The sequence below is a fragment of the Sinohyriopsis cumingii genome, chromosome 14, assembly GCF_028554795.1.
Source record: "Sinohyriopsis cumingii isolate HCF-2022 chromosome 14, ASM2855479v2, whole genome shotgun sequence".
Taxonomy (NCBI): Eukaryota; Metazoa; Mollusca; class Bivalvia; order Unionida; family Unionidae; genus Sinohyriopsis; species Sinohyriopsis cumingii.
This window is the reverse complement of record NC_142974.1, coordinates 35,980,126-35,997,084: the sequence shown is the minus strand read 5'-3', so window position 1 is coordinate 35,997,084 and position 16,959 is coordinate 35,980,126. Positions and strand designations below refer to the sequence as shown.

Here is a 16,959-nt window from a genome sequence, read left to right as displayed (position 1 = left end):
TTTCAGGAGTAGTTACATGACTAACCTTGGAGTGACATTGCCTCTTTCAGGAGTAGTTACATGACTAACCTTGGAGTGACATTGCCTCTTTCAGGAGTAGTTACATGACTAACATTGGAGTGACATTGCCTCTTTCAGGAGTAGTTCCATGACTAACCTTGGAGTGACATTGCCTCTTTCAGGAGTAGTTACATATAAAAAATTTTAGCAACAGACATGTAATACTAGATTATTCAGTGTAGTGTTCATTTCTACTAATGCAGAGGATAAAGCAAATTTTTTCCCACTATTGGGGCCTCGAGTGGCTGAGTGGTCTAAAGTGTTCATTGTTATGGATCACTGCCATCTCACCTCTGTCTGCATGGGTTCGAGTCTCGGGTTCGGCCAATGTGGATATGTGAGAAAGCTTGCTGGTAGCTTTTCGTGGGTCAGTGGTTCTTTCCAGGGTTTTCTCGGTTTCTTCCTCCACCATTAATACTGGCTGCTGAAAAATGGCATTAAACCCTACAACAGCAACAACAATTATCCCACTATCACATTTACACAAAAGATGTCTTAGTTTTATTGCAACATTTATTTGCTACCTTCATGGGATGAATGCTATATATGTATAATACACTATTCATGTTGGTTTTAGGAGTTTGTTTAAAATCTTGGAACAAAAAATATATTTGTCATTTCCTTTTGAACATGAAGCACATTATGCTGTATTTCAACAAGTACAAAAATACATACCACATAATATATTACAGCATAATGTAGCTTACAATGATCTACAGCATATTGAAGCTTACAATGACATACAGCATAATGTAGCTTACAATGATGACAGCATAACATAGCTTACAATGATGACAGCATAACATAGCTTACAATGATGACAGCATAATGTAGCTTACAATGATCCACAGCATAATGTAGCTTACAATGATCTACAGCATACTGTAGCTTACAATGGCATACATCATAATGTAGCTTATAATGATGTACAGCATAATGTAGTTTACAATGATGACAGCATAATGTAGATTACAATGATGTACAGCATAATGTAGCTTACAATGTCTACAGCATAATGTAGCATAGAGTGATGTACAGCATACTGTAGCTTACCATGACATACATCATAATGTAGCTTACCATGACATACATCATAATGTAGCTTACAATGATGACAGCATAATGTAGCTTACAATGATGACTGCATACTGTAGCTTACAATGACATACAGCATAATGTAGCTTACAATGATGTACGGGGCCCCGAGGGGCTGAGTGGTCTAAAGCGCTCACTGTTCCGGATCACTGCCATCGCACCTCTGTCTGCGTGGGTTCGAGTCCAAGGCTCGGCTAGCGTGGGTACGTGGGAAAGCGTGCCAGTAGCTTCTCATGGGTTGGTGGTTCTTCCCTGGGTTTTCCAGGGTTCTTCCCCCACCAGTTATACTGGCTGCCATGTATAGCCTATCTTGTGCTGAAAAATGGTGTTAAACCCTAGAACAACAACAACAACAACAACAATGATGTACAGCATAATGTAGCTTACAATGATCTACAGCAAACTGTAGCTTACAATGGCATACAGCATAATGTAGCTTACAATGATGTACAGCATAATGTAGCTTAGAATGATGTACAGCATAATGTAGCATACAACTCATGTTGACACAATGGATGATCTACCATAAAAAGTCTTTCTGTGAGAAACCCATATTCACACGATGATCTACAAAAGAAGTCTTACAGTGAGAAACACATGTTGACATAATGGATGATCTACCATAAGTCTTTCAGTGAGAAACCATGTTGACACAATGGATTATCTACCAGAAGAAGTCTTTCAGTGAGAACCCCATGTTAACACAATGGATGATTTACCATAAAAAGTCTTTTAGTGAGAAACCCATGTTGACACAATGGATGATTTACCATAAGAAGTCTTTCAGTGAGAAACCCATGTTGACACAATGGATGATCTACCATAAAATGTCTTTCAGTGAGAAACCATGTTGACACAATGGATTATCTAACAGAAGAAGTCTTTCAGTGAGAAACCCATGTTGACACAATGAATGTTCTACCGCAAGAAGTCTTTCAGTGAGAAACACATGTTGACACAATGGATGATCTACCATAAGAAGTCTTTCAGTGAGAAACACATGTTGACACAATGGATGATTTACCATGAGAAGTCTTTCAGTGAGAAACACATATTCACACAATGGATTATCTACCAGAAGAAGTCTTTCAGTGAGAATCCCATGTTGACACAATGGATGATCTACCATAACAAGTCTTTCAGTGAGAAACTCATGTTGACACAAAAGGATGATCTACCATAAAACATCTTTCAGTGAGAAACCATGTTGACACAATGGATTATTTACCATAAAATGTCTTTCAGTGAGAACCATGTTGACACAATGGATGATCTACCATAAGAAGTCTTTCAGTGAGAAACCCATGTTGACACAAAAGGATGAACTATCATAAAACGTCTTTCAGTGAGAAACCATGTTGACATAATGGATTATCTACCATAAGAAGTCTTTCAGTGAGAAACCCATGTTGACACAAAAGGATGATCTAGGTATAACGGTACCAATTGCACAAGTCCAGGTGGGCGGAGCTTAAGGTGTATGGAACATTGTATTCAGAATTAAAGAACAACACTAGCTGTGATTGGTGCATTATGTAAGAGTTGTACTTTCTGTTTGGCTTTTAAAAAAGTTGAGCCTCTTGGCAACATGTGAACTTGTGTTAATTTCTATCTAGATCATATTTTGTATTTTTTATGATTTTTTTAAAATATGGTACACATGGCTGAAAATGTGCTTGTTGTGACTAGATAACTCTTACCCCTGTCTAGTTCCAGTAGAGTTATCTCTCTTAAATGCAATGGAGTACCTGGTTATGTCATTGTCAAATTGACAATCTAGCATTGTTCTATATGACAGTGTGTGACAAGCATGCCCAAGTAGGACAGAAAGTATATTTATTTCACAAAACATTAGCATTGAGGTATATGGAAAAACAATTGGTACCGTGATACCTCTACCATAAGAAGTCTTTCAGTGAGAAACCATGTTGACATAATGGATTATCTACCATAAGAAGTCTTTCAGTGAGAAACCCATGTTGACACAATGGATTATTTACCATAAAATGTCTTTCAGTGAGAACCATGTTGACACAATGGATGATCTACCATAAGAAGTCTTTCTGTGAGAAACCCATGTTGACACAAAAGGATGAACTATCATAAAACGTCTTTCAGTGAGAAACCATGTTGACATAATGGATTATCTACCATAAGAAGTCTTTCAGTGAGAAACCCATGTTGACACAAAAGGATGATCTACCATAAGAAGTCTTTCAGTGAGAAACCCATGTTGACACAAAAGGATGATCTACCATAAGAAGTCTTTCAGTGAGAAACCCATGTTGACACAAAAGGATGATCTACCATAAAACGTCTTTCAGTGAGAAACCATGTTGACACAATGGATTATTTACCATAAAACGTCTTTCAGTGAGAAACCATGTTGACATAATGGATTATCTACCATAAGAAGTCTTTCAGTGAGAAACCCATGTTGACACAAAAGGATTATCTACCATAAGAAGTCTTTCAGTGAGAAACCCATGTAGACAAAATGAATGATCTAAACATCATTAAGCCCCTCATGGCAATATCACTTTCCAATATGGAGGAGTAGTAATGATATAGTTATAAAGATGTCTACAGTTGTGGCCAAACCGGATATTTAAGCATCAACATTTTCATCAAAGACTAATCAAAACACTGCATAAATGCATGTGTCAAGTTTCATAACAATCATGAAGGTAGGAAGAGTATCAATTACAAACTTGTGCTAATGAAAGGAAGGACAACAAACAGACCATCCCATAAATTTTCTGGCCCATGACCAACAGACATTACTACTATAATTAGTATTATTTTCAAACATAATGGCAAAAAATGTTAAAACTTTAATGGTATTTCGCATTCTAACTGTTATGCATTTTTATGATCAATTTATGCACAGTATGTTTTACTCACTTTTAAATACTCTAATAACATTTGATTATGTGCTGGACATGATTAAACACAACTTAGTGAAGATTACATACAACTTACAGAAATGAACACACTCATTATATCAAACTGATTCTAAAGTTACTCATACTTGAAAATGCATTCATGTGTGAAATTATGTACAAAAATGTTTGTCATTTGAAATTGTCCTCATAGAGAATTAAAAGCATCAGGGAAATTAAAAAAAATGTTTGGTGATTACTTTTATAATTTGAGCAACAGATTAAATTCCCCACACTTGGAATAAAACTGAATTTCAGTATGTCATGAATGTTGATTGAATCAGCGGCACTAAAGCACTAACGACTTGTCCCCCAAAACATCATGAGAGGAAATTGCATCATGCTCAGACGGAGAGCTGACTATTGTCACTTCTGCACTTCCAGCTGAATATCTCACCTTCTTATCTACTGGAAGTTTGTACAATCTGTAGGCAGTTATGAAGGCAACGATAGAAAATGCCTTCACAACAATGAACAAAATGAAAAAGTTCCGACTCATGTTAGAGTTGTTGTAAATCCAGCATGAAGCTTTCTCACTACAGTTTTCTCGCCAGATAACACATGTACTGTCTATCACCGCACCAAAGAATATAGGTCCAGGTACAGTTCCTGAAAGGTAAAGCGTATCATCTACATTTCGTGTATAATTTCTCTTCTTGTTCTTAAATATAAATAAATAAACAAATACATTTTGAAAAACTTAATTTGCAGCCTTCCAAGCTATATGCAAAAGTGTTTTGTACCTGTATTTTCTACAAAATATGTAGCTGTTATAAAGGATCCAAGATACAAACTTAGAATTAAAATATGCCCATAAAACACGAATGCCCCTCCACTGTGTCCTAAACAATAAGTTTAATGGCACTAGCAAATAGCTGAAAAGACAAGGCTATACTTTATTTGACCCTCCACTTCATTATTGCTACTGTAGTGAGCATTCAAAGTTCTATCGCAAGATGTTTTTTCACTGATGAAATGATTGTAATTATCATTTATATCACCCACATCAAGATAAATAAAATGCGATTTATATAGCTATAATGTACATACTACATGAATAATATATACTCGCTATGTCATTAGATGTTCAGTATGAAATATAGTTGCACTAAGTCTCATTAAAAGGAATCAAATGAATATTCATGACAATGAATATTGAAATCATTCTAAACAAAGACACAACAAAGAATTCAAAAACACCATCCAGCATCACAAGGACAGATTTTCTATCTTGTATAAAATTAAATGTGACTGATGATTCATTCTAATCATGCTGTGCTGCCATTCTTACCCAGTGGGTGAATGATGAGACACTTTATGTCTACCTAAACCAGTGGGCAAACTATGAGTCACTTTATGTCTACCTAACCCAGTTGGCAAACTATGAGTCACTTTATATCTACCTAAGCCAGTAGAAGAACTATGAGTCACTTTATGTCTACCTAACCCAGTGGGCAAACTATGAGTCACTTTATGTCTACCAAACCCAGTGAGCAAACTAGGAGTCACTTTATGTCTACCTAACCTAGTAGAAGAACTATGAACCACTTCAGGCCAGTCTTACCAAGTCTAACCTATCAGATGAACTATGAGTACTTTACGTCTGAGCCATTAGATGAATGATCAGCTATTCCATGTCTATTGTACCCAGTTGATGAATGATCCCAGTTGAAGAATGATCAGCTATTCCATGTCTATTGTACCCTGTTAATGAATGATCAGCTATTCTGTCTAATGTACCCAGTTGATGAATGATCAGCTATTCCATGTCTATTGTACCCAGTTGATGAATGATCAGCTATTCTGTCTAATGTACCCAGTTGATGAATGATCAGCTATTCCATGTCTATTGTACCCAGTTGATGAATGATCAGCTATTCTGTCTAATGTACCCAGTTGATGAATGATCAGCTATTATATGTCTCTTGTACCAAGTTGAAGAATTATCAGCTATTCCATGTCTATTGTACCCAGTAGATTAACTAAGAGTTATTCCATGTCTATTGTACCCAGTAGATGACCTATGGTACACTTCATACCAATCTTACCCAGTAAATAAACCATCAGCCAAATCACACTTTACTTACACAATAGACAAACTATAGGCATATGCAGCCCTAACTAACCCAGGAGAAGTACTATAGGCATCTGCAGACCTAACTAACCCAGGAGAACAACTATAGGCATCTGCAGACCTAACTAACGCAGGAGAAGTACTATAGGCATCTGCAGACCTAACTAACCCAGGAGAAGTACTATAGGCATCTGCAGACCTAACTAACCCAGGAGAAGTACTATAGGCATCTGCAGACCTAACTAACCCAGAAGAAGTACTATAGGCATCTGCAGACCTAAGTAACCCAGGAGAAGTACTATAGGCATCTGCAGACCTAACTAACCCAGGAGAAGTACTATAGGCATCTGCAGACCTAACTAACCCAGGAGAAGTACTATAGGCATCTGCAGACCTAACTAACCCAGGAGAAGTACTATAGGCATCTGCAGACCTAACTAACCCAGGAGAAGTACTATAGGCATCTGCAGACCTAACTAACCCAGGAGAAGTACTATAGGCATCTGCAGACCTAACTAACCCAGGAGAAGTACTATAAGCCAATTTAGGCTTGATCTATGCACAAACAACTTATGAGTCACTTATGGTCTAAAACACCTCGTGGACAAAATATGATTGACTCTAAACCCAATTTACCCAGTAGCTAATCTGAGCAAGTTTGGGCTTTACATTATTAGAAAATGAACCTTGTGCCACTTCAGATGTAACTTACCCATTAGACAGTCAATTCAGGCCTAATTTCCCCAAAAGACAAACTTTGAGTCACTTCAGTCTCCAGTTAACCAGTACAAGAACAATAGCAACTTCAGACTTAACTTATCAAGTATATGATTAATGATCCACTTTTGGCCTAACTTACAGAGTATATGATTTATGACCCACTTTTGGCCTAACTTACAGAGTATATGATTTATGATCCACTTTTGGCCTAACTTACAGAGTATATGATTTATGATCCATTTCTGGCCTAATTTGCCAAGTTTATGATTAATGATCCATATCTGACCTAGTTTACTGAGTATACAATTCATGATCCACTTCTGTCCTAATATACCGAGTATACAATTCAGGATCCACTTTTGGACTAATTTACTGAGTATACAATGTATGATGCACTTCTGGCCTAACTTACTGAGTATATGATTTAAGATCCACTTCTGGCCCAGCTTACCGAGTATACAATTTATGATCTACTTCTGGCCTAATTTACCAAGTATATGATTTATGATCCACTTCTGGTCTAACTTACTGAGTATACAATTCATGATCCACTTATGGCCTAACTTACCGCATGATCCACTTCTAGCCTAACATAATGAGTATATGATTTATGATCCATTTCTAGCCTAACATACTGAGTATATCATTTATGATCCATTTCTAGCCTAACATACTGATTATATGATTTATGATCCACTTCTGGCCTAACTTACCAAGTATATGATTTATGATCCATTTCTAGCCTAACATACTGAGTATATCATTTATGAAATATTTCTACCCTAACATACTGAGTATATGATTTATGATCCACTTCTGGCCTAACTTACCAAGTATATGATTTATGATCCACTTCTAGCCTAACATACTGAGCATATGATTTATGATCCACTTCTAACCTAACATGCTGATTATATGATTTATGATCCACTTCTGGCCTAAATTACCAAGTATATGATTTGTGATCCACTTCTGGCCTAGCTTACTGAGTATATGATTTATGATCCACTTCTAGCCTAACATGCTGAGTATATGATTTATGATCCACTTCTGGCCTAAATTACCAAGTATATGATTTATGATCCACTTCTGGCCTAGATTACCGAGTATATGATTCACCATCTACTACTGGCCTAACTTACCGGGTATAAGATTTATGATCCACATCTAGCCTAACTTATTGGGTATATGATTTATGATCCAGTTCTGGCCTAACTTACTGGGTGTAAAATATAGGATCCACTTCTGGCCTAACTTGCTGGTATAAAACATATGATCAACTTCAGGGCTAACTTCACCAATTGACAATCAAATGCCTCTTTAAGGCAATAATACCCCATATACTGACCGTCATACACATAAAACTTGACTTACCAATTAGATGATCTATCATCCACTTCAAACTGACATCCTGATTTACACAAGAGATGAACTATTAACTACTTGAGACCTGACTTACCCAAGAGACGAACTATTAGCCACTTTAGACCTATCCCTGTAGTCCGTTGACTTTCATGAATACATCTGGAGTAGAAATAATCATTGTTTAACTTGTTTGGCAATTTGTTTTTAACAGAATATTTATTTTTATTTTCGAGGAAGACATGACACATGATATATTGTCATAATAATGAAATTCAGATGATTTTTTTTATTAATCCTAATTTTTAATAGGTAAAAGGTATACTCCAAGGGAGGTAAATAGGGGACTAACAGACTATCTGATTCAAATTGTGAAAAAGTCATTTCCATGTAACATAAAATAACCTGATAGGAAAAGTCGAGACAAACAAATGTTGGAAAAAATTTAAAAATGTAGCATCAATTTATCTTAATGCAATAGATTTTACACTCACTATAGCTTACATTTTGCCTTGGAATATATGAAACACAGCAAAAATCTGAATTTTATCAATCTGTTTTATATGCTGTGATGATGAATAAAGCTAAATATATCTTGCATAAACCAGATTTGCTTAACCATAAAAATAGACAAAGATTATGAAAGTCAAGTCAGATGAAGCAACAATGAAACTGAAACTTGCATTTTACCTTAGAGTTGCTGAAACCACGGGTGGTGATGGCATGAAAGTGAGAAAAATTATGATGAAGATGAAGGGAAGAAACATGTACAGCAAATGACAGTCTGATTCACACTTTCCTACAGCCACTGTAGATGAATTGGTGATGGGATCAACCGGAACACACATACACTGGCTGTAGAACTGAAATTAGTAATGAAGCTTGCAAAAGGAAGACAGACAAATTATCAGTGAGGTCATGTTTCCTAGTAAAGATATCGATTTTCCTTAGAAAAAGTTATGGCTTGTACAAATAAAATGCAAACAATTTGAAATCAGTGAACAAAGCGAACCTAGTTGTTTTATTAAAAGCCAAGATGTATAAAAGAAACAAATTTAGCAAACTTTTTCTAACAAAGAAAAAACTTTAGACCAAAAAGGAAAAAAGTGTTTGATGACAAAAGATTTATTTGTTTTGATGTAATTCTTCATTCTCTTCCTTTTTAATTTTTATAACAGTTATGGGGAACAGTTATTGGTAGAAAGATATAACACATTTCCATAAAAACTTAAATGAAGTTGACCCAAACAGTCACTGCTCATTAAGTAAATTGTGTACCATGGAGTGTTGCAACATCTGAGCTCTCCAAACAAAACAGCTGATAGTCTACTGCATCACAGATAAAGAGTACCATCTACTGGACCAATGTACCAATAGCATAATGCCATCTACTGGACCAATGTACCAATAGCATAATACCATCTACTGGACCAATGTACCAATAGCATAATACAAAATACTGGACCAATGTACCAATAGCATAATAACATCTACTGGACCAATGTACCAATAGCATAATACCATCTACTGGACCAATGTACCAATAGCATAATACCATCTACAGGACCAATGTACCAATAGCATAATACCATCTACAGGACCAATGTACCAATAGCATAATACCATCTAATGGACCAATGGACCAATAGCATAATACCATCTACTGGACCAACGTACCAATAGCATAATACCATCTACAGGATCAATGTACCAATAGCATAATACCATCTACTGGACCAATGTACCAATAGCAATGAAACAAGTTATGGTATTTTATCAAGGCATTTACTACAACAATATACAAAGTTCCGTAAACTAAAACCATTGCATGGAACACATTAAAAAAATATACTAATAAAAATCTCAGCCTGGATTTAACAACAAAATTGTAATCACAACAATTAAATAATGATAAATTAAAATTTAATTTGTTTTATATCTTGCAAAAATGCATGCAATTTAACATTTCACAGAAGGAAGATAAATAGACCAAATTTCATCAAAAGCATTTTGTTTCAGTATGATGGCTATAATCTCCTCCTTTCTAAAATTTTCACAATGGTTGTCATAGCTTTAATTCATTCTAGTAGTTCAACATGACTTGATGGACAGCTACAAGATATTTTATTTACAAAATAGATTTTCCCCAGTAAGGGACGGCATAAATTATTAAAAATTTATTATCATCTTGTGACTTGTACAAATTGAATGATACTTGCCTGAATTTCTGTAATTTTGTTAAGTGTAAATAATTCTAAGCATGTCAAGATTCTGAGATCAATATACAGGAAAGGAAAGGAAAGGTAAAATACCAACATATCCTTTTCCTTTCCATTGCAGGACTTGAAACTACAGAGAAGAGAAGGCATGAACACAGTAACATGCATTGACACTATTATCTCGCAAGTACAAGTGCAAGCACAAATAATAACATAGGTTTTACCTTTCCATCACTGGCAATGATGTTACATCCAGCATGACATGGTGAGAAGTACTGAATATTGTTAACTTTGTCACATACTGGCTCATAGAACTCCGTATTACATCCACAATGACTGTTACATTCTGTCACAAGCTCAGGGAGATTGTCGCTGGACCTAAAACATAAACAAGCTTTTTCTCTCAAATACAGGTTCATAAAACTCTTCAACCCACAATGATTATAACTTCTATGACAAGCATCATAACTGGACCTAAACAATAAAGACACTTGTACTCTGACATACTGACTCCCACAATTCTGTGTTAAAAAGATTCACATATATCTGACAATACCAATGATAGATTTAATCTGAGACTGCCAAATATTAACAAGATAAAAAATGATTTAGTTAGATGGATCATGTGCTTTGTATGTATTAGGAAGAAAGGCAACATAGGATATGCAGGTTTGAACTGAGTGGAGGCCAGCATGTGGTATGGTTGCATCTGTGTAACAGCAGCTGGATTAGGTACTGCAGGAATAACTAATGATGCAAATGTTCTTTTGGCTTTTAGTGTGTCTTGTACAGCACCAATATTTGTTGCAACAGCTTTCAACAAATAAAAACTATTTCGGAATCAGGAATATTTTTATTTGAGCTATATATACAGGATCTCAAATGGGTAACGATTTAATAATGAATTTATGAAACAAGTTGAATAATTTCCAGCTTTTGCAAACCTTTATAAGTTTCATAAATTTTATATTAAATTATTACCCATTTGAGATTAATTTTATCACATAGTTTTTATTTTAGTGAAAATTATTTAGATAGAAAGAAGAACATATAATTTCATTCACTCTGACAGACGTTGCACCTTTCATTCGTTGTGCATGAAAAAACAGTCCCGAACCAAGTTGAACTAGTATTAATATTTAAAAGTAGATTACACTCTTCTTACAATCTTTAAGTCAATGAAAATGTCCTTCCAAATAAACAGAACATTTTACATGGACAAACCTTTTTTCAACAATAAATGTCAAATGCACGTGATATTAAATTGTTTGATGCAGTACCCCGTTAAATTGCAGTAGACGGTCCATGGTTATGTAACCTAACATATCACTTTCACAAGTAAACATTAAATTGTTGCAATTTTCATGTGAAAGGTTTCCTGGATGTGGAAATTCCCATATTTACTGTAGTATATTTGTGACCTGATATTTGCAGTACTTGACTTGGAACAGCAGACTACAGAATATGTAAACAAATAGTCAGAACTGCATCACATTTACCACGTAAATATGCAGTGGTAAGATAAACTTGGGTCAATTTGGAGAACGGTTTATGTCCACATTCTTCTGTGAACAGAGTTGAGTTTTTCACTTGTGTAAGTCTGCATTTAAACCACGCTTGTATATATGATGGATTCCATGCTACAGCTTTTGTAACCACCCCCCCTCCAAACCCAACCCTACCCACCCACCATGACCTGAGAGATACCCTTTTGTTCTACTTGTTGTTGATGTTGTTCTTATCCTGGGATTTTATTACAAATTTTATGTTATGATATGTTATACATGACATAACAAATCCCTGCAGTGGTAAATTGGCCATATTCAGAGTGACGAGACCATCCCCCCACCAATTCCTTTCGTGAATCGAATAAAATAATGGCCACCAAAATTTTAATTGAAAGCAAAAATTTTGAGAAGGCAGGGTTACGTAAGTTTTCCAACGTTTGCAGCCAATCAGTAAAGATAATACTGCACAATAATTTCATGGGCTTATTTTGACCAATCAGAATCACATAAAGTGATAAGTTCACATGTTATAATATCAAAAAGATATGAAACTGCACACACTATAAGCAAAGTGTACTATGTGATAAAACATTAATATGCATTAAAGAAGTTGTAAAACATGATGAAATATCTGCCATTAATATGTTGAGCATTACTGATGACATAACAGACAAATAAGTGACAAATGAAATCAAAAATGGGGATTTGAACATTACTATAAAAAACAGGTACAAAGAAGATACAACAAATGTAGCTATTTTGCTTTGCTAGAATGTGTTAAAATGTTTGCAAAGGTTGTAGTATCTCTCACACATGCATTTGTCCTTACATACATTACAAAGAACTATGACAGATCTGATATCAGTATTTAAAATGATGATACTAGATTTCATGATATACATGTAACTTGTTTTCCTGCAAAGTAAATAGCCTGTGTGTAAATCACTTCTTTTATAGCTAGACAAAAATGCCTAACAATAGAGACTGCATCATCGTTAAGAAAGCCTCGTGAGCTGGGAATTAATATGGTATAAAGAAAGTGGAACACTTTGCCAAGGGACAGACAGGGAAAATAAATAACAGTACATTAAGCAGTTAACAGTGACTTAAATGTCAACATCACTAGAGTAACAGATCTATTTGCTCATAAGCAAGATCAGACTCAAACACATACTTTGTGGCATAGAAATGGTGTACAAGAATGAGAACAGACTCAAATAGGTACTTTGCAGTGTATAAATGGTGTACAAAAATGAAAACAGACTCAAATAAGTACTTTGCAGTGTATAAATGGTGTACAAGAATGAGATCAGACTCAAATAGGTACTTTGCAGTGTAGAAATGGTGTAAAAGAATGAGATCAGACTCAAATAGGTACTTTGCAGTGTACAAATGGTGTACAAGAATGATATCAGACTCAAATAGGTACTTTGGAGCATAGAATTGGTGTACAAGAATGAGATCAGACTCAGATATTTTATGGCATAAAAATGGTGTACTATAATGAGATCAGACTCAAATAGGTACTTTGGAGCATAGAATTGTTGTAAAAGAATGAGATTAGACTGAAATAGATATTTTGCAGTGTATAAATGGTGTACAAGAATGAGAACAGACTTTGATAGATATTTTGTGGCATAAAAATGGTGCACTAGAATGAGATCAGACTTAAAAAGGTACTTTGGAACATATAAATAGTGTACAAGAATGAGATCAGACTTAAATAGGTACTTTGGAGCATATAAATGGTGTACAAGAATGAGATCAGACTCAAATAGGTACTTTGGAGCATATATATGGTGTTCAAGAATGAAATCAGAGTTAAATGGGTACTTTGGAGCATATAAATGGTGTACAAGAATGAGATCAGTCTTAAATATGTACTCTGGTGCATAACAATGATGTAATTAAATGAGATCATACTCAAGCACTTGAAACTATAATAGTTTGAAAACCATTAAGATGTGAAGAAAATTTAGGAAATGAAATATTTGCTATTGAAAGAATGGGAAAGAATGAACTAACCTTTTATCAGCACATGAATTGTTCAGATAATGGCTCAATACCATATATAATATTACATAATGATGTCAAGCTTCTGGGAGAAAGAGAAAAGAGACAAAATAACCAGCTCATCAATACTAATAAGAGAAAAGAACAGTGAGATAAATAAATACTACAGACAGTTAATGCAATATCTAAATTGTTAAATAAAAAAGACAATGAAAAAGATCATTAATGACATTTTGCAAAAACAGTTACTGATTTGAACAAGATTTTGTTAAAATTGATATTCAGTAAAAGTTGCAAATAGAAAAATGATTTTACAGAGTAAGCTACAAGGAAAACAACTTATAACTTTACATATCAGAGATTTGAGTGAGATGATCAAAATGATACAATACATTGCAATATCTTAATAAGGGCCCAATATGGCTGAGTTGTCTCCCCTTTACACATGATATCTCACCTCTGTCCATGAGTTCATATTTCGACCCATCTAATGTCAGTAAGTGAGATCATCTCAGCCAGTCTTATGTGGATATGTGAGAAAGTTTGCCAGTAGTTTCGCATGGGTCAGGGGTTCTTTCCGAGTTTTTCCAAGTTCCTTTTCAAACAAACATACTGGCCACTATATATAACCTATCATGTGCTTAAAAAAGATGTTAAACCCATAAAAACAAAACAAGATCAAAAGTTGTAAAGTAAGTTATAAGCAAATGCTCACCACCTGACACAAAAGAATATACAGCTATCAAAATAATCGAAAATATTACCCTATTAGTAGTGTTGACAAAATAACAACAGAAAATAATCCAAAATATTACCCTATTAGTAGTGTTGACAAAATAACAACGGAAAATAATCCAAAATATTACCCTATTACATGTAGTAGTGTTGACAAAATAACAACAGAAAATAATCCAAAATATTACCCTATTAGTAATGTTGACAAAATAACAACAGAAAATAATCCAAAATACTACCCTATTAGTAGTGTTGACAAAATAACAACAGAAAATGATGCAAAATTGCAATAGGTAAAAGATATTCTTACAGTTGGTGGTAGAATTCAACTACCCCCCCACCAAAAAAAGGTATGAAATATTTTAACCTAAACTAAAGAGGGAAAAGACATGAAAATATCTTGCATCGTGGCTTAGAATGGATGATTTAAAAAGAAATTGGTAAAATCAAAAAACAGTATGAACAGAAAAATAAACAGAACGTGATGCCTACCAGGATAATTCTCAGTTTAAGTGTGAAATGCTAAACAGACCACAATGCCAAATTAGGAGCATGCATTCAATTTCATTGTAATAAACAGTTCCTGGTCACTTTGGAGTTCAGCTTTACAGTTGGGTAAATAGTTGATGATTATTGTTTTACATAATTGTGTTCCATTATGTTTTAGCTTTACAGTTTCCTTACAATAGTTGTTTCACAGTAATATGTTATCTAACAATGCAAAAAGAAAACTAATAAGCAAATGCCAAAGACAGCAGATTTACACAATTATTTCAACTTGCATATCGAACCTGTAAGTATAAAAACATTTCACCTTTCTGTCCATCTTTTTACATTAGACTGGAATGGAGGTAAAGGACTGACGTGCTATTTAATTTAAGATATTAGAATGAAGAGGTGTTCTGCCAGGACGTAAAATAAAACGGAAGTATTACAATTTGTTACTCAAACATTTTTCAGTATTTTTTGGATGAGAAAAAGCTAATTATTTGGTACTTGCAGGAAATAACTGTTAGTCAAAGTCATTTGATTTAAATGTGTCTGATGAAGATACAATAACTGTCAAAGTCATTTGATTTAAATGTGTCTGATGAAGAGACAATAACTGTCAGTTGAAGTCATTTGATTTAAATGTGTCTGATGAAGATACAATAACTGTCAGTCAAAGTCATTTGATTTAAATGTGTCTGATGAAGAGACAATAACTGTCAGTTGAAGTCATTTGATTTAAATGTGTCTGATGAAGAGACAATAATGCATACTAAAATCTTCAAATTATAGCAATGAAATAATGAAGAGTTAAATAAAAAAAATTAAGATACTATATTAAATGGTGCAACAGTTGCTACAAAAACCACAATCTGGGTAAGCCTGACATCATATGGAGATAATATTGGAAAATGATGCAATATCTACTACACAATACTACCTGGGTAAGCCTGACATCATATGGTGATAATACTGGAAACTGATGTAATATCTACTACACAATACTACCTGGGTAAGCCTGACATCATATGGTGATAGTATTGGAAACTGATGCAATATCTACTACATAATACTACCTGGCTAAGCCTGACATCATATGGTGATAATACTGGAAACTGATGTGATATCTATGACATAATACTACCTGGGTAAGCCTGACATGATATGGTGATAGCATTGGAAACTGATGTAATATCTACTACACAATACTACCTGGGTAAGCCTGACATCATATGGTGATAGTATTGGAAACTGATGTAATATCTACTACACAATACTACCTGAGTAAGCCTGACATCATATGGTGATAATATTGGAAACTGATGTAATATATACTACACAATTCTACCTGGGTAAGCCTGACATCATATGGTGATAATACTGGAAACTGATGTAATATCTACTACACAATACTACCTGGGTAAGCCTGACATGATATGGTGATAGTATTGGAAACTGATGTAATATCTACTACACAATACTACCTGGGTAAGCCTGACATCATATGGTGATAGTATTGGAAACTGATGTAATATCTACTACACAATACTACCTGAGTAAGCCTGACATCATATGGTGATAATATTGGAAACTGATGTAATATATACTACACAATTCTACCTGGGTAAGCCTGACATCATATGGTGATAGTATTGGAAACTGATGTAATATCTACTACACAATACTACCTGGGTAAGCCTGACATAATATGGTGATAATACTGGAAACTGATGTAATATCTA

General features: G+C 34.6%; 1 protein-coding gene across 2 annotated transcripts in view; it reads right to left on the bottom strand.

Moving 5' to 3' along the window:
- Positions 1-555: 555 nt before the first annotated feature.
- LOC149783576 (solute carrier organic anion transporter family member 4A1-like) overlaps positions 556-16,959 on the bottom strand; it is a 36,974-nt gene continuing 20,570 nt past the window's right edge. Inside the window, exons 8-11 of one of the 2 annotated variants that reach the window (XM_089931836.1) lie at positions 10,697-10,850; positions 8,944-9,116; positions 8,351-8,415; positions 556-4,706 (exon numbers count right to left, since the gene is read on the bottom strand). In XM_089931836.1, coding sequence (XP_089787962.1) covers positions 4,387-4,706; positions 8,351-8,415; positions 8,944-9,116; positions 10,697-10,850 — 712 coding nt within the window. In that variant the 3' untranslated portion in view covers positions 556-4,386. Of the gene's footprint in view, positions 4,707-8,265; positions 8,416-8,943; positions 9,117-10,696; positions 10,851-16,959 lie in introns of both variants that reach the window. The other variant, XR_016413625.1, reaches the window with a different exon arrangement.